We start from the raw sequence: 27415 nt of genomic DNA on the forward strand, positions 1-27415 counted from the left end.
ACTAATCCACAACTCAATCCTTTCACTTTCCAACCGTTTAATGCTCGCTTTATCGTAATTAGCTGCACTAGAATTTATGATTTATACAAATTTAAAGCGTAAAACCGTTTCGTGCGCACGCACACGGGAAGCTGGCAGGTGGATACAAAAAAATAATGGCTACACAATTGCTAACAAAAGAACACACAGTTAAATGCTGTATGATCACCGTGCTGCAGCATCCCGCCCCATTCAGAATGCATAATTAAGAGGGAAATATGCCAAGGAAAATGCATAGGGAAGTGAGGGGAGAGGAAAAAGCTCACTTGAAAAGTGACAAGAAAATGTAGGAATAAAATAGTATCATGCAAAAAGGGGATTTGCCGTACACGTTTGGCTTCAACTTTCACCTTTCTCAGCTACTCGCTCGCACGCTCAAGATAGATCACCCCTGCGTGCCGTGCCCTAAAAGGGGACCTTTAGGAAGCAGGAATGAAGGCACAGCGTTGTTGAGCAGGGAACGAGAGAAAAAAGCAACCAACCTCGCGAGTGATTGTCTGCAAATCAACTTCTCATTAACACGTCCAACGCGAAATGCCCGCGTGCCCCGGGTGCTGAAATGCGGCAGGTTCTCCATCAGCAAGCGCAGCGCCGCCCGTGGCCTTTTTGCCCTGCGCGAGCGATGCGATGAAAGTAATGACACCAACCAACCCGTCAGTGGGAAATTGCAAAGGTTTAATCCATTTAAAGTTCCGGGGAGGCAGAGAAAGGCAAAACAAAATAACCGGCAGCGTAGAAAAACACACAAACACATACGTTGCGAACGGGCGATAATGAATTTTCACATCGTATAGATAGAATGAGAAGCGAGTTTTCATCAGGCACCAAGGGAGGAAATAAAATTCAATATCAGCTGACGCACTGTGAAGCCTAGGAAAATGAAAGGGAAAGCTACACATGAAAATAAATAAAACCGGCAACCTCATCACGCATTTTTCGGATTAAATAAAGCCAAGTTGAATTTTAAATGTCAAACACAAACACGCAGTGTCGTTTTTTTCCAATGTAAGCGAATAAATAATATATCCTCCTTTACTCTGCTGAATTTATTTCCAATTGTTTGTATGCTGTTTGTGGTTTTCTTTCTTCCTATAAATGTTAGCAAGCAATGGGAAAACAACCCCCAAACGCGGGAGTTTGTTGTTTTACGCTTAAGCTAAATTCCATTAAACACGTGGAAAGAGTTGAACTATCTAAGGCGAAGTGGGTGAATGAAACGAAATTGCTCTATTTTGTTTATATATTTATACACTGTCACCGTACCGTACCTGGGTTACACGATGCACGGGTTTAATAACTTTCATTACACTCTAACTGCTGCAACGTTCTGCTCGAATTTCTAAGAGTTTCTTTGCCTCCCATCTCGTACAATGACACGACGCAACGCGCAAGGTAAATGACACTCCTCTTGAACTACAAAAACAAAAACGAAAAAGGGCAAGCAAAATTCCATTTCCTAAACAGCTTCAACACGATCTACTTCTGCTGCAAGGGTAATGACGCACGACTGAAGCGCAGCGTCCTCTATTTTGCATCTATGAATGATTGCATTAATAATTCAGCACGTATGCAATTAGTCCGGTTCGTCACTTTCGTTCCATTCATATTGGTCCGTCAATATTATATAAAACCAAAAAAAGACACTAACCGTATTATATGGCCGTGGCCGGCCCCACTGAGCGAGGCGGACGAGCACCTCTCCCCGAAAGGGAGACCCAAGTCTGACACTCACCCACTGGGGTGGGACCATTTAACCGGACACAAACCTCGGTCAACCGTCCCGAACAGCATTTGCATAAATGAACGACAGCACGGACAGTTTCCCTTCTTCCCCTTCCGTACCGATCCCGCGCGAGGATGACATGCCCAACGAGGCACTGCTGAGCCCGGCTGATCTAATTAACGCCATCCGATTACGGACGGGCCCAGTACGTGACACGAGTGCACAATTCAATCAGCATTGCGATAATGGCAGTGCAAACTGAATTTATGCTGCAATGCGATTAACTGCACTGAACGAATGCATCAAGCCCCCTTGCCGTGTTGGAGCGTGTTGGAGAACCAATAAATGAAACTGGACGAACCCTGTTTGCGTTGAACGCGAGCATTAAACCTTTTCACCGGGAAAAGGAAACGATCAATCCCATCCTTCACATACTAATCGCAAAACATTCTGGAGCAAAAATGACGCACGCAGCTTGACTCCCCGGAGAGAGAGAGAGAGAGAGAGAGCTTTCATTCCCTTTTTGGCAGAAAGTGTCTGTGCTGGGTGTTGTGGGAAAGGGTTTTTGCGGTGGTTCTGAAGCTGTATCTGCTTAATAATGCACTGGGTAATCGCCTTACCGTATACCGATACGGATATGAAGTAAATCATCTGCCTAATCTGCCTACCACAGGGGCCTACCACCTCACATCCCCCATTCCAAAAAACGACCGACCCGAGCTCTACTATCCTACAAATCGAACAACAAATAAACAAAACTCCAACCACAACCCGGTCACACGAACGGTCCGGAGTAGTAGACGCGCTTCTTGCGCGGCAGTATGATCGGCTTCGAGCAGAGCCCCGAATCGTCCAGGAAGTGTTCATAGTTTCTGCCGCTCGGTCCATTCTCCGGCCCGGCGAGCGCGCCACCACCGCCGCCGCCCGTCTTTGCTACCTTCGCCGCCTTCGCTTCCGGTCCGTGCATCTTGGGCGTTTCGTTAAGCTGCATTAGCTCCTTAAACGACAAACTGTTGTAGGGGATTTTCCCATTCTTGGGCGGCGTTATCGGTGGGTGAACGCTTTTCTGTATGATAATGTCGGGCGGCGGCACCAGCGGTCCCAAGCTTTTGTACTCTTCGTCCAGATTGTACTCAACGTTTTCCAGCTCCTCTTCTTCCTCCTCCTCCTCCTCCTCGCCACACACACTGCCAGTTCCGTTTTCGGTGTTAGTGGTAGGGGGCGCATTACTTGAAGACCGTTCACATTCACCCGTCGAACCACCGTTTACTGCTTCCGGTTGGGATGGTTTCTTCTTGGAAGGACTCTCAGCACCGTCCTCCTGCTCCTCCATCTGCTCCTCATCGCCGGTCCCATCCGCCTCGTCACCGTGCGTGCTGGGATCGGCTTCCACAATCACGTCCGGCTGGTTGGATTTACCGTACTCCGCGTCCAGATTGTACCAATCAAACTCGGCCTGTATCGGTAGCTTGCTGTCTTCGGCAATAATTACGGGAGCTGAGGTGGCAGTTGAGGCAACAGTGCCCGTTCCGACAGTAAGATTGAGCGTACTTGTCACTTTTTTAACCGGTGAAGTGGTTGCTTTTGCAGGTGAGCATCCCACACCGGCATTAGTGCCACCGGCAGTCGCCAGTGGACTAGCCACACTCACCGACTTCAAGTTCGGGATGTAAGAAACCGTTTTCACCGGACTTCCGAACTGGTTCAAACCACCTCCAAGGGCGAGATTCGTGCTCGAGAGAGCCTTCGTCGAGAGGGATGACTTAAGCATGGAAGGCTTCAGGGAAGGTCGTGCAATTGAGCTCGCCGCCAGCTTCGGTGTATTGTGGCTGAGGCTCGGAATCGATCCAGACAAGCCACCGGTTGAGCTCTTGGCCAAAAAGCTCAGCTTATCAACCGGCTTCAGCTTCGACTGGAACGTAACGCTCGGTATCTGGCTGACGCCCCGGAACGGTGACCCAAGCTCCTTGACCGGGATTTGCTTCTTCGACGCATTCCGGATGGCGGGCGACTGTTTGTTGATTTCCGCAATTATCTCCGACAGCTGTTCCCGGAACTCGCCGTCCTTTTTGCTGGGAGTGGTGGCTACCCCACCCGTCTTGGCGGGTGACGAAGACGCCGACGACCCACTGCCGGACGATTTGGTGATGTAGTTGTCCTGGCTAATGAACTTGTTCAGCGGTTCCTTCTTCGGTGGCACTATTTCCGCCACGTTCGGCAGCTTCGGCACGTCGGCGAACGATTCCTCCAGCTCGGTGCAGCTCTTTTGCTCCTCAACCGAAAGCTCACCTCGCTGCTGACTGGCAATTGCTTCCGTCTGGTCTTTCTTCTCCCCGTCCCGAGCCTCCCCATCCACCAGCGAGTAATCGTCCTCGCATGCGTCCTTGTGAATTTCCGCCACTATCTGTACGCACTTGACCGAGTCCTGGATTTCGCTGATCGAACAGTAGTCCGGCTCCGACTCGGCAATGTCACTCTGGGCGGACGAACCGGTGCGACCTTTCCCCGGTGTTGACACAAGCTGTCGTTGCTGCTGCTGCTGCTGCTGATTGCCCTTCGACAGCTGCTGCAGCTTCAGCAGGTTGGCCGGTTTCGGAGGGAGAGCGGGCGGTGTTTTGCGCTTCTCCGCCAATGCGTGCTCCCTCTCACGGTCCTCCGAGCCGAGCTTCGACTCCATGTCGACGTAGTAGTTCGAGTACGAGTTCTGCTCCGACCCGATCGGCTCGTACTCGTTGCTGTAGATGCTCTGGATTTCGTACGTCGGCGACACTTTGTCGTCCTTCGTCCGATGGTTGGCCGACCCGTGGCTGGAGTTGCTGCTGCTGCCGGCCGTTTGCTGGAGCGATATCCGCGGCACCTGCACCATGCTGTTTTGCGTGGAAAAGTGGACGCGCTTCGAGCGGACGGCCGTGTGCTCTTTCGCCGGCGGTGGCGTTGTTTGCTGTGCCTTTATGTAGTGTTCCTCTTCGCCCGGCGCCTCCCCATTCGTGTCCTTGTTGCTGTCTCCAAAACCATCCATCGATTGTTGAAGAAGTATCTACGGCGTAGAGAAGCATAATAATCACTAAAATGGTTCCTTTTTTCGATTTTTATTCCCCACCCCTCCCATCAACCGTACCTGATTGACACACTCCAGCACCGGATTGACGGCGGCATTGCTGTACGGTTTGCCGAGGGCCGTGTCCGAGTCCTCCATGTCGCTGGCGCTCGCGTACCAGTCGTCGTTCGTTTCGATCGTTTGCTTCATCTCCATGCCTTCGGTGTACTTTTGCTGATTGCTCACGCTTCCGGCGCTGGCATTCGCCTCGTAGAAGATGGTCCCATCGTCCAGCTCCATCTGCTCGCTGCCATCGCCCCGCTGGGACGACCCGACGAGCCGGTACTCGCCAGCCCGCTTCTCCTCGCTCCGTTGCTCCTCCTGCAGGACCTTCCCATTGAACCGGCCACCGGTTCGGCCGTGGATGCCGTGCAGCGTGTCGATGCGGTTCGAGTACGGCTCGACGTTGTCGTAGTTGTTGTCGCACTCCTGCCGGTTCTGATCTCCCATTCGCTTGTTTTCCTTGTCGCTTTCGTAGTTTTCGTAGATTACTATTTTAGGCACATTCGCATTTGGTTCGATGTTGACGTACGCCTCGCAGCCCGGCTCCTCCTCGCGCGGGCAACTTAGCCGGCTGCGGGCGTTTCGCTCGACCAGCTTCGCCAGCGTACCGGTGGCCGGGCCGGACGCATTGCTCTTGAAGCTGCTCGCCCGGGAGGCGGTTCCCCGCTGGTAGCCCTGGTAGGAGCGCTTGCTCGTGTACTTCCGGCTGCGCCGTGCGTCCTTGAACGAGTTCGCACGCACGTAAAGGGACGATTCCTGTTCCTCGCTCGACGAAGCGTACTCCACACTGTTGAGGGACAAGTTTTCTGCGAATTACAATAAGAGGAAAAAAAAGGAAATTGTGTTAGTATGATTTTTTTATGAAATGAATGAATCAGGAATATAATGAGTCTAACCATGAGTATATGACTCTTTTGATTGCAAACTTCTTGGTCGCAAAAGTCTTGGTCGAAAACTTCTTGATCGCAAACTTCTTGGTCGCAACCTTCTTGGATCACAAACCTCTTGATCGCAAAAGTCTTGGTCACAAAAATCTAGGTCGCAAAAACCTTGGTCGCAAAAATCTTGGTTGTTAACTTCTTGGTCGCAAACCTCTTGTTCACAAAACTTTTAGTCTCTTAGTCGCAAAATTCTTTTTCTCGCAAAACTCTTAAGTGAAAACTTCCCACATATCATCTTACGCTACTGAGGGGTTATTCCCACCGACCGATCCCCATCAACTTACCCGTATTGACACTCTCCGCACCGTCCGCGTCCCGACAGTACTCGAACGTTTGCGTCCCGCTCGTACGGCACTCGAGCCGGTAGTAGTTTTTGCGACACTTTGGGCAGTACTGGGCCACCTCGTCAATGGTCGCCGGTAGCGCGACATTCTTCTCCGCTACCGACGCATCCTCACCACCCTCCTCCTCCACCGTCGTCGACTCGTCTTCCGCGGCCAGCTTGCGCTTCATCCGCTTGATCGCACAGTTCTGGCGGTTGATAACGTCATCCTTCTCGTACAGCTGCTGCTTGATGCGGCTCTGCTCGTTCTTTAGCCGCGTCTCGAACGCTATCAGCGCCTTCAGTATGCGGGACAGCTGATCGTCCCGGAACTTCCGCTCCCATTCCAGCTCCTGGCTGACTAGCTTCAGGTGGGTCCGGGGGCCGATTACCCCGTCAAGGCCGGTGCTGGAGGGGCGCTGCTTGCGCCGAACCTGCCCATTGTCAGCCCGTCGCAGATGGGCCACATCGTCCTGCTGGGGTTGCTTCGTCCGCTTTGCTGCACCGGCATCGGCGGTGTCGGTTGCGCCAGTACAGGCGTCGGACGTCGAGCAGCTATCGTCATTCGTCATCGTGTCATACTTTTCTGCCGCTTCCGTCTAGAAGCGAGATGAGAGGGCGAGGGAAGCAAGAAAAAAAAAGGATTTAGTGGAAAACTTTGCTGAAGGCTGTAAATGCTGTAAAGGCAAAATGTAAACGATGCGCGCTGGCCACTTTAAAAGCACACCGACTTTTATTGCCGTTCAAATAGGTTCACTCCCGTCAGCTCCCGAACGCGCAAGTTCATTAAGCTCAAAAGGAAAACGGGAAAACTTTACAACTCTCCCTGCACCGAACGACGAAGTAGCTTCTGCAGCTCCTCGTCCTGTTCAAAAGAGGTTTTTTGTGAGCATAAATTTTCACCATTTGCATATTTATAGCTTCACTTCACGTTACATGGCTTACGCTACGGATTAAAATTGTTCTAGTTTTTTGCTCTCCACTGGAGCCATTTTCAGGAAATTGTCCGACCACTATCAACAGTTTCTTTGTCATTTTAAAACCACACGCAAGCTCCCTTATTATGAATGTAAACGAACACTTTGTCTGAGTGTGGTGTGTGTGTCTGTGTGCTACGAACAATGTTTTATTCACAGCCCTTTTTTCGAGGTTTATGTTTTGATTTTTAAAACCGTGTTGCCCACTCACTCAAACTATTTTCGTGTGCTTGTACTTTCTTTTCCACCGCTCAAGTGAAAGCCCGTTCTCTTCCAGTGGTTGTAAACACACACAAAAAAAAGTGGAAAACACCTCATTAAATTGAACGTCTCATCATATCTGCATGCTGCAATCACACGGACGCGTTTGAGAGATCGCATGATACGTGGCGTCGTGCGCCAAAATGACAATAAAAACTCCATTTTAATTACAGACTGGAGCTGCTGGTCAGCCGCTCGTTTAGCGGGGGGAGGGGGGGGGGGGGAAATCAGCACTCCTTGGAACAAACTTACTGTAACAAATCGGCTTTACATCGAGAAAGTGCAAAATCGTACGCGTGTGTACACCGAAAATTCGCGCTATCTTTCGCGTGGAATGTATAATCGCACGGATGCGGTTATACGGCTAATCACGGTTTGGCGCATTAATATGCAATCAGTGGCATACAGTAGGGCACAGTGTTCGAAGTGTTCGGGTGTGATTTAATCAATAGTAATTTTGCACACTTTGCACATTTCCCGACGGAAAACTCGGTTCCCACAAAGCGGATGTAAGCGGAACGTAGTAACAGCTCTTGTTAAAACTCAATTTCTTCTTCAATGCCTAATCGAATATGATTATAATTATGATTAACATTTCTTAGATGCACATAATATCATATTTTCCTTTTATAAATCTATAAGCTTTTTTTGTTTTATTCCCTAAGTATACCAAACACACCAATCAAACTCCGGCCACAATCAAATGCTCTCCCAACCGATCGACTTTAAACACTAACCGTGAAACTGTTTTCGGACAGTTTTGATTCCATCAAACATCCACCGTCACCACCTTTACCACCGCAAAATAGATAAAACAATGTACTCCGCACGTTGATAAACTTTATCGCATCGTCAAATATTTGCATCATCACGTACCATCATCGGCAAAGGGCGATAAAATTTACGCGTAAAGGGGGCTTGGGAGGGAAACAATTACCCGGAACGCATTCGGTGGTATCGATTGCTGCTCGATATTGGAAGACGGCCCTTCCCATCGCTACGTACGTATGTACGGCAAGCACTTAAGCAAAAGGCAGGCTAGTCAGGCGAAAAATGCTGCCGGCTAAATCGATCTCCGTACTCACACACGCACTGGTTTTAATGGGCCTGCCAACCTCTCTGCCTGCCTGCCTGCTGCTGATACTCTGGTAAGTGGATGCAGTTAATCTTTGCCCCAGCTTACCCTTAGCCGGAGCCCGGTCGCTTCGGGTTGATAGTATCACAGCAAACCCACAGCTCCACTTCCACTGGCAGTAGGGCGGCGAAGCTAGGCACGGAGGTTAAATGTTATCACGCCTGATGATACCGCTTGCCGACGGGCATGTGTCAGCAGGTGAATCATTTATCGTTAAGATTGTTGCTAAATGTGGCTTCTGGCACGTCCACGGCGATGGTGATGGCTTAACTATAGTGATTTGAATGCTACATGTTTGCCGGGCTGCTCCGGCCGCTGAACGCTGAAAGCTTGCTTAAAATCCACCGAAGACAACCTTCTCATCCGCCCTCGGCCTTTTCGCTTTCTAATCGTTTATTTCTAAATTATCGATCACACTTTCCAATGGTAATAAAATAACGGCTAGCAGCCTTATTACGCAGCGTACTTTTCATTTTCACTCTCGTCCCCGGCCCTCCATTATCATTACACTAACCTGATTTGTTCGTGGCAGAGAGAGAGAGAGAGAGAGAAAGAGAGAGAGAGAGAGAGAGAGAGAGAAAGAAACAGAGACGAGAGAAATAGAAGAAAAACATAATAATGTGCATCCATACCGAGCGGGCGTACGCACTATCAGCAATCACACACACCTGTCGCACCCGCCGGCGGGAGGAGGAGGACCACCGCCGATAGGCAACTGGTGGACAGTGATGACAGTGATTGAAGGATAGTAGCAGTTCCTTCGGTCGTCCGGTTTCGAGTCGATCGCTTATCGCTCTAATAGCATTTTGAACGTTTTCCAGTCTACACTAATGAACGGTTAGGCTTCAATCGAGGGTGAGGGGTCTTGTCTTTGCGTTCTGCTGCTGTCTTTGGCTAGCACAAAACGGAACGATAAGGAATGGCACAAGAAGACACACACACATTGTTTTGGTTGTGTGGTATAAATGGTATTTGCTTGCCGGAAATGGTCTGGTTGGCAAGGAAATACGAAGGATTTGAAAAGAATTTCAAAAGTTTTTTAAATGTTCTTTAATCTTTAATTGTTTAACACATGTTTAACTGATGATTAATAGTTAAAATAATTAGTTTCATCAAAATCTTTCGCCAATGTTATATAATTAATGTGTTTTAGTGAATAAAACGTGTAAAGTTTTATATAATATTTTTTTTCCTTTCTGAGCTACGATTTATTTGTTTTAGGCATTAAAGTTAATTTTCTTGTATTAGTATAATTTTTATTTTTAAATTTAGTCTTAAGATGCATAGTTTAGCTTTAATGTTAGATTTATGACATTAATAAATGGAAAAAATGAAATGAAAGAAACTACTCATCAGTAGAGTCTTGCTATGCGCCTGAAGGTATGCAATATATTTTTTACCCAATTTTTATTTGCTTAATCACACTTAAATAATTATTTAAAAAATCAAGATTCAAAAAAAAATATAAAAAAAACTAAGAAAAATCAATTAACTGCCAATTCAAACGCAGTTGTCTTTGGAACTTGTCATGGATTAATGTGTACTAAAATCCAAGTAATGTTTAACTTTTAGCGATCATATTCTAAATCTTTTTTTATCATCGTGGTTATTCTTAGTAAGTTTTGTATTGTTTGGTAAATGCTTATTAATTCTTATTAAATCGTATTATTAAGTGTTCAGAAAGTCGTTCAATAAAGTCAAATTTTTACAAATTTTTAAAGCTAGAGACAATCTAACTTTCTATCAATTCTGCTTTTAGCAAAGGTTTCTCAGTTGGTAAAACATATCAACATAACCAATTTCTATCTGTCCTGTTTTATTATGAATAAAACCAATATAGAGCATAACCCTCAAACCCCTCAGTTACAACTAACCGTACAACTAATCATCAATCATTCGTCATTGGTTCCACATAACTATGAATAATTGCTGTTTATAAGGTCATTTGCGTTGCAATTTAATCCACAATTAGCTACAGAAACCGTTACGAACGGGGGTTTCTATCAAGCATGAAACTGAGAACGTTTACATCATAAACAAAGAACGGTAAACAAACACCCCCCTCGGTGAACAATGATGCAAAACCACCAGCCGAGTCGTTATACATTGCTATCGGATTGTAAAATAAAGGCTCGATAAACATAAGTAATCAAACAGCATCGATGACGTTGCGGTCTTTTCAACGTACCCAGCGTTCATCAACACATCGCTAGTTGCATTGTATTTGTTTGCCACCCGTTTTGCAATCATCTCGGGCGCATCAAAACTGAATGATAAATGGACGTAGATAATACCTATCGACACCACAGGCAACCACCACCATTGGCAGCATCATTGGCAGAACACGACCGTGCACACCCGGAGAGAGAGAGAGACGGTTTGACGTTTGCACCTGTGTGCGGCCGTGCATCACCGTGCGTGCCAAAACGACTGTCCAAAGCGGCGTGTGCATGGCTTGCACAAGTCGTTCCGTCAAAGTTTCCCATCGTCATTTGGCGAGGGCCGTGTTTTAGAGCGCACTCCCCTCGCTGTCGATAACACCACCCCGGTGCAAACGTCGCCCACCAGCACACCATTGTAGCGCGAAGGTTTGTGGTGTTTGCGTGTTACGCTTCAGATTTAACTAATTAGACCACGTGGGATCGAGCGCAACACGCTCACAAAACACCGTTGAAACACTAGACGCTGCCCCCCCTTCCTACCCCTTCTTTGTTATGCATTTTCGTTGCACCTGTGCGCTGTGTGAAGTGTGTATTTCCGTGGCTTCCACCCCTACCCCAGCACGAAGTGCACCGTGTAGAGCATCAGTGACCCGACCACGCTACCATGCTGCGTTTAGAACAAAAGCAAATGGCATTAAAAACTTTGAGAAACTAACTTATTTTTGCCATGCATTCTTAGCCCGCGCTGTTATTCTACGTGGAATGGTTTCCAAATCGGGGTGGTAGAAACGGATACAAAGATGTTGTTTGGAAGGTGGTTGCAAAAGCACGTGCAAGAATGGGCTGAATGGGCATTCTTGGTTGGTGGTTTGTACTGAAACAGCGGAACTGAAAGCGAACCAGTTGCACCAGTTGTAATGTACGTTCCATGCCAAGAGTGTTTCGTTATGCAAAAGTGCTTCTGCTATAGTTTTAATTGCCGTGGTTTGTGTTTGGAATGTTTTTGATTGGTTTTTATTGCAAGGGACACTGGTGGAGAGAGCTGGATTCTTGTAGTTTGTCTTCAATTTGTACACAATAACAAAGGAATTTCATGTGCGCTTAGCCAATAAAAATTTATAAAAAGAACACACAAGACAGCTCCAATAAATGAGCTGACTGAGCTCTTGAACGATAACCTTCGTTTTGAAAGTAATTTCCAATAAAACATTACGAAAACCTTCCCATTTCTGTAGGATCCCTTTCATTGACCCTTTTCTCCTTTGGACACACGCACGCATTATTGCTTATAGCGCTGGTGGTACTTATATGTTGCACCAAACCCCTAACGATCACATATGGATATGGACCGTCATTCGATTGGAGACCGTTTGATACTTTCCCATCACGTTTAACGAGCCATTCCTTAACCCTTCTTGAACCCTTCAAATGGACCCAAGAAGATCCAGCGTACGACATCCAGCGTTCACGTGCGTCCTAATTTCCTTTCGATTTCGAAAACGTGACACCTGATGACCATCGTTTGGCTAAAACCTTACCCTATTTATACTGTGCAGTGTGTACCCTTTTTCGGACTTCAATTCGCAATTAGTCTGCACGATGCAAATACGCTCCGTCTTAATGCTCCCTCCATCTGAGCGGCCAAATGGAACAAATAACCGAAGCAAACATGTCTATGTTTTCCGCTGACTTTGGCGCACTGTGGCCGGCCGTGCTTAACCCTGACCCAAGCGACTGGCCCATGTTGGGGTATGGGTAAGCGCTCCTCTCACCCAATTCGAAAGTGACGACTAATCGCTCCAATTTCTCCAAGACCTGTGCGCAACAGGCGGGCGCAAGGCGGGGAGGGCCGCAAAATTTCACCTTTAAATTAATTTTAATAGCCAAACAGCGGCCTGCGAAGGTTAACCGATGTTTGCCGATTATGGGAGGTCCATCCGTTTCAGCCACACATTGCTGAACGAAATTTGTCTTTATCCCCGGAAGGTCTTAGGCGCTGGTCTTGGCAGTTAGTTGGCGGGTTTTTTGCTGCTGCTTGCCTGTCCTGTGCTCCTGCCGTAATCAACGCGCACGGAAGAGAAATTAGTGCTGACTTGCGTTTCCGTTTTTAGTGCGCTTTGTCAGCGACCTTAGCGCGCGCGCGCAAGGGACCCGCACCCGTTCGCTTTGGTGACACACGCACGCATCATGGAACGCGATTCGGCCATTGGCCTGATCGATAAACAACGCTTTTTAATAGCTGGCCACGGCACGGTACAAGGGGAGTTTACAGATTTCCGCGCACCAAAGTAATGACACGTTGCTGCTACCGTCTCAGGGGGTTGTGCCAATCGTCTTTTAATTTGCTCGAGCTACTCCCAACCTCCCGACCAGGGGACTGGGTAAACGGCAAGCGCACAGCAGATAGCTGCTGACGCTTTTCCGGCAAACTCTTTTTGACTTTGAACTTGGACGCTTTGCGCATGCGCAGATAAGCCTCCGGGCACACGTGAGCGCGCGCGCGTTTAGCGCACAAAAGCTTGGCCGCGCTTGGAGCACTGGGGTGACTCTCGCTGCGCCTTCGTGTGTACGCAAATACGAAGAATGTGGATGAACAAGTTCCAGCTTCCACTGCCAGCTTCCCGCCCGATACTGCCGTGTGATGAAAGATTAAGACATGACCCTCCAATGGTGGGAAAGGATTCGCTTGGTGGGAAAGAGATGCGGTGGTACCGTCTATCCACTTCCGATTTCCAGACGCTCTCCACTCCCCTGCTGGATCTCTCTAATTTGTTGATAAATGTTTTATCCCACCTCCGATACCGGTTTCTGCAGACGGCCACGCACGCGCCACGGGTCGTCGTGCCGTCCAGCGACCGCCCGGTGTGACGTACGAATGATCAGCTTGAGGCAGGCGACAAATCGTTCGCTCAGCTGCCAGACAGCTAGATTCCACGCTCCGGACGTCGGCCCAACCACATCATCCCCATGAGACACAATCGCATGCAATGCAAAGCAAAGCAAAAAAAAATGCACACGAGCAGTTCGATGGCATCTTCGTGTACGGATCGGGATGATCGGAATGATGATTTGATCATGCCTGATGCCCCTTTTCCCCATCTACGCGACCAGCTGGTTCAAGCGGGCCCGGTCGCAACACGGCACAGCATCCTCCCCGGCCGAAACGAAAGAGAGAGTTTTTACCCCGGCCGCTCGGGGTAAAATGGCGAGATTGAACATTATTCAAATTAGTTTAGTCCCAGGGGTTAGCGCATGGGCCATGTCCATGAATACAACGCCACACACACGCACACACACACAGAGCCACAAAATGGGTACGAAGGTGGATGGACCAGTCAATCGGTCGTTGCTTCGAAGACCCGATCGAAAAGATCATCGTAGTTCACGCGTTTTCACCGATCCCGATCTCCCAGACAACTTTCCTTCCAGAGCCCTGGGCTGGAAAGGGAAGGATATGGGGAAAGATCTCACCTCACTTTCAGACGGCCAAAGCTTAGGATATGGTGTACAATACCCATCCTCAACACTGATTGGCAAAAGTTGATGATCGTTAACAGCGACTTTAGCCTGCCAATGCCAATTGCTGGAATGTTTAGACTTGCGAGATCCCAAACATCGCACACACAGCCTGCACTGTTCCAAACCATCCCCTGAAGGATGGGCATTGGATCACGATCTCGTTATGCCCATCTACAGCTAATTTTCTCCACAAGTGAAGATCACGAAGAGTCAATTCCGCCTAGAAACTGTCAACGCAAACGATCTCCATTCACCAATTGCCTGCCGCGCCTGTGGTTCTAGAGACTCAACAGGGAAGGGAAACGTAGAAGGCTCATTGAATGACTTCTTCCCGGTCCCTGTGGCTAGCTTTCTTTTCCATTCGCCTCGATAGGTTGGTCACGATCTTCCAGCAATCGCACCGGGCAAGAATTACGATCAGCTGGCGGAGATTACGCCAAAGCACGTCAATGCGTTCTGTCACCGGGTCTTAAGATGGGTCCGTTAAGACGTCGTCACGAATTGGGTGGGGGGTCGCATTATAATTGAAATGACCGTAATTCCACAACAAAGCCTGTAACGCAGGAGGGTTCAGTTAAGCTTGAGCACGAGCAGCCTTTGCTTACCTAAATCAATCCAGGAAAGCGTTCCGAATCAAAACCAACATCCCAAAAATGACGTAAACAGCGAGACATTCCAGTGAGCTTTGTTCCGCTCTTCCGCTTCGAAAAGTTAATAAAATTCGCCCTTGCCATCTTCGGACCGGGGATCGGCCGATCTCCAACATTACAGATGTAAAGCTTCCACCGGACGACTCCATCGTTAGAAGAGGCTTATACGCACAGAAAAGATCAATGTAGCTCCAATGCCAATCGAAGTTATAATTCCACACCATAAAGCTGTCAATTATGGGTCGACAGCTGAGCTATCTTTCCCCAGCCGGATCTACATCTTTTATGAGGTGCAATTCACCCAGAAGCGACACGTCCGTTTCTTCCAAAGCCCTCGGCCGGTGAACAAGATCGGTGCTATCGATAGCCGTGTAATTGCTTCTTCCCTCGTCCGGTGTAATCAAATTAGGCAAACGTGTGTAAATGACTCGCTTCCTGCCCAAAACTGTGACAATCAACGCTCTGTGTCTCTTTACTAGGCCAAGCTTCTTCGTTGAGGGAACAGTGTTCTTACCGTTCAGCTCGTCTGCCCGGTAAGGTTGGGTAATTGGTGGGAATCTTGTACCGGTACAGTCAGCCCAAAACAATACGAGGCCCCACAGTCACGGTCTCGTCAAGATCTGTCACAAACACGCGCATGGCAGATCCGGAGCACTGAGCCTGAGATGGAATACTTTCTGTTGCGCGTGTCTGCCAGCAAGCACGCACAATGCGAGGCTCACAAACTTTACACAAGACATTGGAAGCGCTTTAGGCACCATTGTGTGCGCCGACCTACTGACAAGATTATGACTTTAAGCATCCCGGCACCAAACGACGATGATCCGGACAGATCTGACCGTGACATTTGTACGATCAATCATGCCGTGAAATGTGAACTGCCCTTCCAAAGAAGGAGGAGTGGGTAGGTAGTTGTCCGCTTCGGTACGGTGGGAATCGTTTTCAAACTCGAAAAAAGACACAACACATCATAACGATTAAGGTGCAAACGATCGGTATGTTTAGGTTTTGGAGGATGAAGATCTTTAAATGGACCTTTGCTTAGTGGGCGGGTTCTGCTAACAAGCGGATCACGAGTTAGCATTTAGAGGAGGTAATTTTAGTAGATCATATCACTTTAAGGCTGTTTTTGACGGCAGCTTTAGGCGCTGTGCGTGACTTGCTACAATGCTTTTAGGAACGAAAAATACATTATTTGCTAGATTTAGTTTCTCGTATTGACCTTCTCGCTTTAGTAGCTTTTTGAGTGACTTTGTGTTCGAAGAGAAGCAGACGCATGACAACGATTGTCCGTGCAAGGTAAAGTAGTGTCTCTCCGGAAGGCACGGGAAAGAATCCGCACCTACACCTACACCTAATTAGCATAATAATGCAATTAACAATCGGACACTGTACACAACCGACTGTAAAGTCCGTGCTCGTTGCAACATGTTTGCTGTGTAAAAACCGAAATAAAACCTTCAGTCAGCACGGTTGCCGGCCACGTACTTGCGTATCCGCCACCATTACAGCAAAACGATGTGGCCTATTGCAGCAACACAGATGCCCACCAACACCTGCAATCTTCACCTCCACTGTTTTTTGCACATTCCGACGACTTCGCTCACAACTCTGGGCCTGATGTCGATATAAAACGGCATAAACCGACCGTATAACCTGCCAAACGGTCACCCACACACGGTGAAGGTGGCAAGTTTGCATGCAAAAAATAACGAAAGGCCAAACGGAAAGGTCCGCCTTGGTTTGCAGCCTGAAGCAGGCGCTTAAATTGTTGCCATTTTTGCTTGAACTTCAGCAGCAGACGAAACGAGAATTGATTGATTCTACTGTAAATCCGTTCTTCTGTTGGCAACAAAAGCCTTGTCTTGGGGAACATGTGTGTGTATGTTGCTGGTTGCTAACCAGCTGATCTTCAGGGCATCGATCATGCTCCGGTTGCACACAAACCATCCATCAACCCGCGGGGCTTCCTCTCGTTTTGGGAAAGGGAGTTGAGCCACCACCTCTAAGCACCGTCCAAAGTACGAACCCTTCACACACTGACACTGAAACCGTGCCGTGCCTTCGCCGCTGCACGCGATTTGCCGTGTTTTGACGCAGCGAATGTCTTCTAAAGCGTGCAGCGACAACACTTCCCAGAGCGATTTTTTTAATAGATCGTGTGTATGTCTTGACACCTAGAGCGAGAGGGCTGTTGTGTTGGCGGCATTGCCAAATGTTTCCAGAAACAGTTTCAGCATATTGTTTGGAAATGTAGGGTAATTTGATACCTTAATTGAAAGGCCCTCCCACCGCAGCTGTCACTGATCGTGATCTTCGTTCCGGTCGTTCGGTTTTGGGGCCCTCGAACGGGGAAAGGGTAGCATGCCACACCGCCGATGATGTTTCGCTTTGTTTCGCTACGTTGAAACAGAAACAAAAACACAAAATCACATCTTGCGAAACTGCTTTGCACAAAACATGTTGTGCCACCAGACCCGTGTGCAATAGCTAATTCTTTCGATGCTCTCCAAAGCTGGTGCTTGGGCGCTCCAACACATTCCAAAAAAAAAGAAACATTCACACGTAAAAATCACGCTCCCTGTCGCAAACGTCTGGCAACGTTGGGAGAAGGAGATGTATACCAAAACACACCACACTGCACCCTGACCTCATATCCGTGAAAAATGGGAAACCCTTCACTTGCCCTCACTCATGTGAGACTTTCAAGCATCAAGATCACACGACACCGTCAGGCACGGGCGGCGACAACAAAACGATCGACAAACACGGCACACGCAACCCCGAAATGTAGTGCAGAGACTCTCACGGTGGAGGTTAGGTCATGCTGCTGCCGCTCGGTAGGGTATTCTTCGTCTTTCCAGCAAGCGTTCAGGCTTGCTTTTCCCTTGCCGAAACTGTTAAATATTCATTAGAAGTGCCGTCACTTCCCCAAAAAAAGAAACAGTACACCTCCGCCGCTTACCTTACCCACCCACCAATGCTGCCAGCTTTTAATGTGTCACAACGTACGATTATGGACGATTGATGCAGGTCGTTCATGACACTTTCTTGGCACAGCTGCTACTGCCGCTGCGATGCAGCATTGAAACATTTACGGCAGGTAAGTTATGGTAATTTGCGTGACTCGACGCGAAGGCCCATTGTGTACCGTCATTTACACACAGACACACGGCAAACAAATGAATATTGGATGCTTCTTCGGCAGGCATTGCATAAAGAATGCATAATCGTTTTGTGAAATGTGACCGCGGTGCCGGGTGCGTACACCGGTGCGGGGACCGAAACGATCGTACACACATGATGCACACAGCACTTTACGATCGCATTCGAGATTCTTTCGTTTCTTTAATCCATTATCAGCGGAATGGTTGGGCTTGGAGGGTGGAGGTGGGCTTTATGGTACGCTGTAAATAATGGGTACAGAATTGAACATTTATAAAACAACAGGGCAGCGCTTTAAGACACGACGGCTATTGCGGAAGAAAGTTAGCTTATAGCGTTTTAATTACGGATGATTGTTATGTGATGTTACGTTTATGGATGTGATTACTTTCATGAGTATCCTTTTTTGACATTTGTATAAGTGGTTCTAGTGCATTTTAGATCATAAAGAATTAAGTTTACAACATTATATTCCTTTCTTACTCTCATACATAAAATATTTAATGAATAAATTATTAGAATTTCCTCAACAAATGTAGCATATACTAAAGAGATGTTATGAGTATCAAAATTTAACAAAATTATCAAAAGTTTGAACTTCAACACAACAAAGCCAAAGAATAGGAAATGAGGCAAAATATTGGAAAATGTATTTCATGGTATATAATATCTTTTTTTATTGTAATAATTCGACACTGTTCAAAACATATGTTATGCTATTTCAATCTGCTTCAAACATTTTTGCAATTTTCTGATTGGATTTACCCATACCTTTGGGTCTAGATAGTACAATATAACAAGAAATCTACCATAAAGACCAAATTTCCCTCTATGCATAACCTAGAATAATTCAGAAGGTAATGATTACTTTCCAAGCAGTCTAGTTAACACTATGCTCTATGGTAGAAAGACCAAAACACACAAAAAGAGCCCACAAAATATAATCTCTGAAATTTCATCGAAATTCTAAAGTTTGAGCTTTACATTTTCGACGGAAATATATCAAACAATTTCAAAAATCATTATTGCCAAGGTCAATCACATCCGGTGCCAAGTTTTGAACACACACACACATTAGCTCCAATGCACCAACAAACTCTACGACAAAGCTCATTTTCTTTGCAAAATTAGTTTCCCACCTCCTCCCCACACGATGAGTGAACACCGTCGACAAAAGCTCATAATACCGCCAGCCGAAGCTCATCTCCATCAACGACACACCGGAAATGGACGCAATGGCACCAGTCACCACAACAACACCGTTTCGGATAGTAATAATACCCTTTTTTATTACAAAATATATCTAACAAAGCTTTGCAATCTCCTACGCAATTGCCATTCCTTTTGCAGACGAGTGAGCAAAAGCATCCAACAACCAAACAACACAAAAAGGTGGAAAGCAAGTCTTCTTGGTAAGAGGGGTTAAGGCAGAGGTTTTAACACCACATGCGTACGGTGGCATCCACGTGCAACGACCTTTCCATACGGGTTTTCGTAGCGGCCAGACACCAAATGGAACGGAACGTTTACCGATTAGTACCGGAAATCCAATGCAATTCGTTCCACTGGTGGAAAAAAAGCAGACTCTTTTAAAGCCGTTATTGGAAGCCTCCGAGCGTGCTAGCATCTCCAGCTGCTCTTCGCTCAGTCACAATTGTTGTTTTCGGAAGATGATACAAACAGCTACACAGCCGAAAACATTCCCAGCTTGTTTTTTTTTTACTTTCTCATTCAACTCAAAACAAAACGACCGAAAAAAAGCAAGTCCGAATCAACAGCCACAGCGGGACTGTCAGGAACCATTCCTTCCGGAACTGGTTTGCCTACAGCACACGACAAAAGCTTTGCGCATTGATCCGCCACCTTTGACGAGTGATAGATGCGCTCGATAGGGCCCTTCCTCTGCACGCTACGGAAAGTGCTTCGCTTCCGGTACCTTGGAGGGAGAGAGAGCGTGTGTTCCGGGAGGTTCAGGGCCAAAATTCCACTACCCACTGCAACTCTATTTCACCAGCACATTTGGGGAAAAAGAATTCGGGAGAGAAATTTTACATCCTCACCGGATGAGATTGATTGGTCCTCACCGGTGGCATCTCCGGTGGAATTTCGTTCCAATATTGATCTCCGGCTTTTGTCACACCGGATGCTCATCGATTTCCGAGCGAGTCGAAAGCAGGCCCTCACCAAAACATCATGGCCTGCGAGCGCGACGAATTTATGGCGTCCATTTAGCACCGCGTTGTCGTTCGGTTCGGTTTTGCCTTTTACGGTGCTCTGCCGGGATGGTTATTATACACCCTGACCACCGGATGGCCGAGTGATCGTTTATGGCGGTTGCTGAGTGTTGGATTTTGGCACAGGCCCAACGGCTTTCCCCCCAAACGGTGACAGATATTCACTGAGCTTGTATGTTTTTGATCTATCTGTTCACCGTTTTGCCACAATCGGCTTTTGGAAGGAGATAAACATTTCACACCGGACAGGAATTAGATGCTTATCGGTTGGGGGATTTCTTTCGCCTTTTGGTGTGAAATTTCTTTACGGCGCCTAAAGTTTCCTAAGCTTACAGGCAAAATAAGGATTTGTTAACGAGTTTTTGATTATTAGCAGATTCTTTCTAGAGTTACAGCTTAGTGTTTTAAATGGACAACATTTCATGGATGAACTATTCACAAACAAACATACAACTTAAAAGGACACAGCGAATAAAAGCTTCAAGCTATGACAGACGCACTACAGACTTGGAAGTTTGACATGACTTTTAAAGCCTCGCACTCAAGAAGCGCCAACGAAAATGTAGATCAAAGTGTCTGGACCGAAATAAACACTGCCTCGCCGTCAAACGATCGCGCTAAATGTCAATGGTAGCCCAACGTTCACTCAACATTTGCATCCCTTCTGCCACTCAAGCATCAAGATTTTGACATTAGCGCGCCTCGCGACGTTTGTGCCCGCTGAACTTTTCAACCATACATCATTTATCTCGATGACCTAGAGACGGACAAAAAGTCCTATTCCTTCAACGTACGTACACTCTAAACAACCGCCCGGACTGGATACAGTGTCATATGCTCGCGTAAGATCAACCCGTTTGACTGTAATTAATCTGTACCACCGCTGAGGCGCACTCGACGCATACCGACCATGCAGCCGACCCCGAACAAAGCAGCACTTAAATTCCGTCATCCACTGTCAGCCATTAACGAAAATAAACCCACCCCTCTGCCCAAATGGCAACCTTACCGACCACGCCGCACAATAAGCATGAATTTGCATCATTAATGATACCTCCCCGTGAGGCAGGCAGGTCTGAGCAACTGTTCAGCTACCACCCACCTCCCTAGGAGGCCAAACACACACACAGAAAGATGTCAATGATCTGACACAACATGGCGCTCGGATTTCGGAGCCCTCCAAGATCAAGCCGGTTTTGACGAACGTACACGTGGGTTTGCTCACAACGGACCGGTGGCTACCTAAACGAGCTACCCCCAAGGACTCCACGGCGCAATTAATGATCTTCCTCGTGGCCGGCAGGACACAACGGAGCTAAATTTACCGCCACAAAACGTATAACTTCGCATTGCGTAAACCAACAGGGCTGCACCTTCCGGGCAGTGACTGTTTTATGGTGGGTTTGCGGGCGGAACTGCCCCCAGATCGGGCCGCCAGAACGACCCGCACCATGCAGGGTAACAATAGTGCCATAAACCTGCGGCCGGCGACCGGCTCATGCCCACAGATGCATGAATTTATAAAGCAATCGACATGGCTGGTGGTTAGTACCGGCTGGGGTTGTGGTTGGATGGAACGACGGTAAGGAAATTTATCGCATGAAACATACACATACTTCTGTTTTAAATACGATTTCATAACCGTGCACAGTTTGCGTTCATCTTGCCAGCTCTAAAAATATTGGATGAGTTATTTTTTTAGTATTTGACTCGGCAACGAGTTATCTGGTTATGTTCACAATCTTCCTAAGCACAACTTTACACCGATTCTACGAATTTTGATTATAGATATTTGTATGTCATATACACATGTATTCGTCAGGATCTTCCTTTATTCAACATGAACTAGCTGAACTATAGAGATTTGGTTACTAGTATACCTTTCCAGTCATAATTTTATTGGCATACAATTCTGATAATTTCAATAAATGGTTTTGAACAAAGAGAAAAGAAATTAATACTTTGTAAATTCATTATTTGACAACAAAAGGTTTCCTATATAGCAACAAGTAACACTTTACGGTAACTAAGGTATTATCCATAAACTACGTATTAATCAAACACAAAATAGGATTAATGACATTCGCCAAATTATTACAAAAATCTACAGCTGGAAAATGATAAAATGCTAAGATAGAACAAAATCCATGTTCAGTTCGAATATCTAGCTAAAATAATAGTCACTAAGATCATTATAGCATTTAGGAAGAGGATTCCGTACATCCGTTACAGAGCTAACATATAGGCTGCGTTACATTTTTTTAGTTAGTGACAGAGAACAAGTACCTGAAATAAGTTTGTCAAAAATTCTTATTTTCAATGTTACATTACCATTTTAAAATAATCCTAAAAATGCTTGTAAAACAAACAAAATACTTCAACAGCTGGAAGTAAAAGTTAAGCTTTTTGTTTTAACTTAGTATGTGGTGAAAAGATCCTATCATTTTATTTCAAAACTTTGTACATTTACCATTTTACAGCGTAATAAGTTTATGCTATTATTTCACCAAAAATCTACGAAAACAATTTACACCCCTGCTCATACAAATAAAGCTTCGTTAAGTAATAAACTTTCCCAAGGGCGCACTTTTCCATTTCCACACCGTAACCCACCCCTTTTCCTTCCGACACCGTGTCATAGGCTCATCACCGAAGGTACCGTCAATCCGACCAACCAGCAGAAAGGGTAGTGTTTCCTCCATCCGCTCGAAGGGTCCACTTTCATTGAATTTACCAAATTATTAGGTAATAACCACCGTCAGCTTATTACCGCTTCCAGCCACCCGGGTGGAGGAGGTCGAGAACGCGGACGCCAATGAAGGAGAGGGCCACCCTCAACCGCAATCAATCGAACTGCTGCACCCCGGCCATCATCTGCAGCTGATCTGCAACCGAAACGGCACCGCTAACAAGCAAACTTTCAATTTCATTTCCATCGCGACGGCGACGGCAGTGCACCCGCAGATGGAAAATGCATGCCTCGTTTGATCGAATGTTTCGCTTTTTATCGCCATCCTCCGCACAGTGGCAGGTTGGAGAGTGGTGGGGTAGCTCGTTTGCATTTAACGTTGCATTGTTTGTGCATTACCCGTGCACCAGACGAGATCGTTTGATCGTTCATTTGCTTGTTTCTAATTTATTTGTCTCCCCGGGAGGGGTTCGGTTGCGCAAAACGGCTTCTAGCGAGCAGCACAATACCGCCAAGGGGGAGATAATACACTCGATCCATTAAACAGCAAAGTCCAAGGATCGGGGAGGGTGAACGTGATGGTACCCATATTTTCCGAGAGACTTTTTGTGTTGCAGCGAGAAATAAGCTGCTCGACATGTTTAGAAATGGAAGCAGCCTGATAAAATGCCCGCATCAATCAATAATATGGGCTAGATTAAGGTTGGAAGGTTACATTGAACGATATTAACCTGTGACACTTTAATGATTTCAGCCACGAACTAGCCATTTAAACACCTTACAGAGACACTTTTCTGGATGTAAAAATAATCCGCATTAATTATGCATCATGGCGTTCGCTGACGCATTTGATGTGAGCTTTTCTCTAATACGCACTGCAAAACCTAATAGCTAATGACCACTTGAGTGGTCCTCCCCATATGCAACACACTTTGACCTAATAAACGCGAGCAAAAACGCCTTCTGTGACACTTAGTCGAGCGCATTAGCCACTTCATAAGTGAAGTTTGGTACGCTTCTCGCACTTAGCAAGCTGCTACCCGACCGGCGGTTACGGCCGCGTTGGCTATTTCGCTTTTTGTATGGCCGCCCTAACAAAGCAAAAACCCACCCAAACAACAGGCGTAGTTACGTTAGCCCCTCATCACGCCGACATAGGCCTCTCTTACCCCTAAAGGTGGCTTTTCTCCGTTCGCCTGTAAGCACCGTTTCGCTAAAGATGGAAAGTACGTCCCCGCGTCTGCAGCCACAAATGGTTTTTCGGTCTGCCAAAAAATCTAATTAGCATTCGTCTTTTCCGCCACTCAATAAAGCATGTTGCATCGGTGGAATCGCTGGAATAACTGTGGGAGGTTATTGTGGCGCCCAATAATAGATAGCCCTAGTAACTCGGCATCCTTCCCGCGAGCATCTTCATCCGTTCACGCTCGGCACGATCGACAGGAAAGGCCCTAGAAAGGCGTGCAATGGTTGCATAACGGAATGGAGCCGATGGAACCGATTGCGCCAAAAAAAACGCGGAATCTTCCTTTCTATGCTTTCTGCTGCTCCAAAACAACAACAATGGCTAATCTGCATCGCGATCTGCACGCTCGGTTGTTGCATCAAGGTTCGATAATACGATTTCTACTTCACGCTACCCCGCCTACCCACCCCTGCAGCCTCTATACCTTAAAAAGCCACGAGTGAAGTTGGTGAATTTCGTGAATCCGTTCCAGTGTTTGCCCTCACCATCACACCATCAGCGCACCTGGAAACCTACTTTTAACTGTGCGAGGTTTGCTCGCGAAAGCATAAAGCACTTACGATGCCTCACGCCACGATCCGGTTACTAGCGGCCCCCGGGTTGTCCTGCTGCAGGAGTGTGGTGGTATCGATTTGCTTTTAAAGCGCTTATCGACGAAAGCGATTGAGTGCATTTGCATTCACCTCATCGTGTGCAATGATGGCACACAAATCGGGGGTCAGAGCAAACTAGAGTAATGAAAAAGCTTCTTTTTGTTGTGTGCAATCGACCAGGTCGTTTGGGTTAAGCTTTTCAATATAAATTCATTTATAAACTTGAAGTGCTTTTCAAGGTACTTTCATAAACATTGAGTAAATTCTTTATCAATTTGGCAAGATTGAACAACCATAGCGTAGTACAAAATAGATATAGAAAATGTTTAGAAAAATCGGGGTAATATTTCTTTAATTTTAGGAAAGAGTTTAACGAAATACGCTTTCTTGTCACTGTTTTCACAGTCATTGCAGTAATGACTAGTCATAGTTATGATAAATATTGCTCCATACAATCTTAAAGCACCCCAAGTTAAAGAATGCTCGCTTTGTCTTCAATTTTCAATTGGATTTCACGGTGTGGGTTGACGAGCTTGACAGTAATTCATGTTTCAAATAAAGGATTAACGATGAAATTTCATACGGATTGCTAGTAAAAGAGCATTGTTGTACATGAGATGCATCAATCACACAAATTCAAAGTTCTCCCTTCCGAGCAATGATTCAGGCTTAATAAACAGTTAATACACAATAGGAAGCTAACCTACAACGGTTGGTGTAGCACGAGGAAATGCAAAGAAAAATCTATTTTGATTATTTTCAATACTGGAATTGATTATGTGCGTGATACTTTCATGTATTTTTAACATCTTTTAAATATTTTCTATTTCTTTCCGACACAGCACGATTTTGTTTGCATTTTATGCAGTATATTTTGAACATAACTGATAGTGATTTAATTATATTGATATCCAATAGCTCTTCACTTATATGCTAGAAATGTTTAACTTAAAAACCTTTGATTTGAAATTATTTATTGAAATTTAATCACTTATGTTTTAAACTGAATGCAATCGCTCGTATAATCACAGAAAAATTGTTCTTGTTCAATGCGTCTCTAAAACTCAGTTTGTCTACAAGACTCAATTATCTCAATTTTCTGCATTGAGTTCTAATTTGAATTTAAAAAAAAAACAATTTTCTTATTTGATTTCATGGAAAATTGGTTGTAACATAGTACATAGTTGGCTACTAGACTCAATTATCCCAATTTTATGCATTGAATTCTGATTTGAATTCAAAAAATTCAATTTTCTGACTTGATTTCATGGGAAATTGATTCTAAACCTCAACGATAAATGTAGTAAAACCCACTTTTGCTCGAAGAAACGAGTAATTGATTTTTTTGAACAGTTATAAAACAATCATAAAAAACAGCTCGACGCCATTCACCCTCAATGCCTAACCAACCGTACCGCGACAGCATCGCCCAGAATATCGATTTAATACAATTAGAAGCCAAATCACCCACACGCCCCTCTAATTCTTCCCCCTCTAAAACGGTCCTAACCACCTACCGTACTGCTCTGCTCGGGATCGGTATAGAAGACGCTTCGCCGATCGCCGCCACTGCTGAAGCTCGAGCTGGAGCTGTTCCGCTTGACGCTCGTAACGGGGCTGCTGGTACCGCTGCTGCCGGTCGCGCCCGATTTGAGCGACGGCCGACCGGCCCCACCGATCGAGGAGGCCCGGCTAGCGGCACGCACAATCGCCGCCGCCGGCGCACAGTCGGCCTGCAGCGGGGGCAGCCCGTTAAACGACTGCACGATCTGGGCGTTCGTGATGCCAAACATGGTGGCCGCGGTCGACGGTGCCACGATCACCGACGCCACGTTTCCGGCTGTCAGCGCTGGTGCGGCGGTTGCTATCGGTTCGCGCATTGTTTACTGCGTTCCGCCACACCATGGCCTGGGGACGACACTGTACCCGTGCGGTCGATCGAACACTCGCGCCACCATCGATTCACGGCCTATTTCGGCGACACACTTGTGCTGGGTAGGAGCTTCTTCCGATTCTACTGTTCACAAAAATCACGCTGTCACGCACGCTCTTGGTTCTGGAAAGAAGAAGGGAGAAGAAATGGAAAGATACTGTTAATATTATGTGCTGCTCAGGCCCATTTCCACGGGAACGGGGATCAATAACTCGTAATAAATAGCATAATTTAATAACCACTAAGTAAATGGTGCCCCGCACGCAGCAGCACGCCGCGTTCTGATTTACAAAGGCTTCTGGAGCCACAACTTCTTGTTTTGCTCGCTCCAAATCGACCCATTTTCCAGCCCATCCTTAGACCAACCCGCACACACACACACACACACACACACACACACACACACACACACACACACACTTCGGTTAGGTCTTTCATAATTCGACCCAGTGCTTAGATTTCCCCCACCACCCAACTCGGTTCCGGGAAATCCCCTTCAAGCGAGGAGGGGCCGATTGTCTAATAAGATTAAATGTATCCATTTTCATCGCCATTTTTCCGGCGGTTTACGAGCCACAAGGAGACCGCGCTCGGGGTTTTCCATTCCTTTGGGTATTGTGTGTGTGTGTGTGATTTTTTGTTGAATTTTTTGCAATTGTTGCTTTATCGATTTGTGGTCTGCCACCCACCACAACGAAACACATTGAAGCACGCGTTCCCTTCGAG

The 27415-nt window shown here is 46.6% G+C and overlaps 1 protein-coding gene across 1 annotated transcript; it reads right to left on the reverse strand.

Annotated features, from left to right (window-relative positions):
* Positions 1-1243: 1243 nt before the first annotated feature.
* On the reverse strand, positions 1244-26800 carry LOC120956703 (uncharacterized). The gene is made up of 4 exons (XM_049610339.1): positions 26274-26800; positions 6088-6724; positions 4881-5668; positions 1244-4799 (listed from the first exon to the last, which is right to left on the reverse strand). The coding sequence occupies exons 1-4, from the start codon at positions 26634-26636 to the stop codon at positions 2538-2540; spliced, it is 4050 nt and encodes a 1349-aa protein (XP_049466296.1). The 5' UTR covers positions 26637-26800; the 3' UTR covers positions 1244-2537.
* Positions 26801-27415: the final 615 nt, after the last annotated feature.

The sequence above is a fragment of the Anopheles coluzzii genome, chromosome 3, assembly GCF_943734685.1.
Source record: "Anopheles coluzzii chromosome 3, AcolN3, whole genome shotgun sequence".
NCBI lineage: Eukaryota > Metazoa > Arthropoda > Insecta > Diptera > Culicidae > Anopheles > Anopheles coluzzii.

Excerpts from the sequence above, each read along its gene's own strand:
- LOC120956703 (XM_049610339.1), bottom strand. The coding sequence starts at position 26,636 with ATGCGCGAACCGATAGCAACCGCCGCACCAGCGCTGACAGCCGGAAAC. Across the intron at positions 6,725-26,273 it reads ATCCCGAGCAGAGCAGTACG|ACGGAAGCGGCAGAAAAGTA; the intron begins GTAGGTGGTTAG and ends TCTCGCTTCTAG. Across the intron at positions 4,800-4,880 it reads TGCTGGAGTGTGTCAATCAG|ATACTTCTTCAACAATCGAT; the intron begins GTACGGTTGATG and ends TCTACGCCGTAG.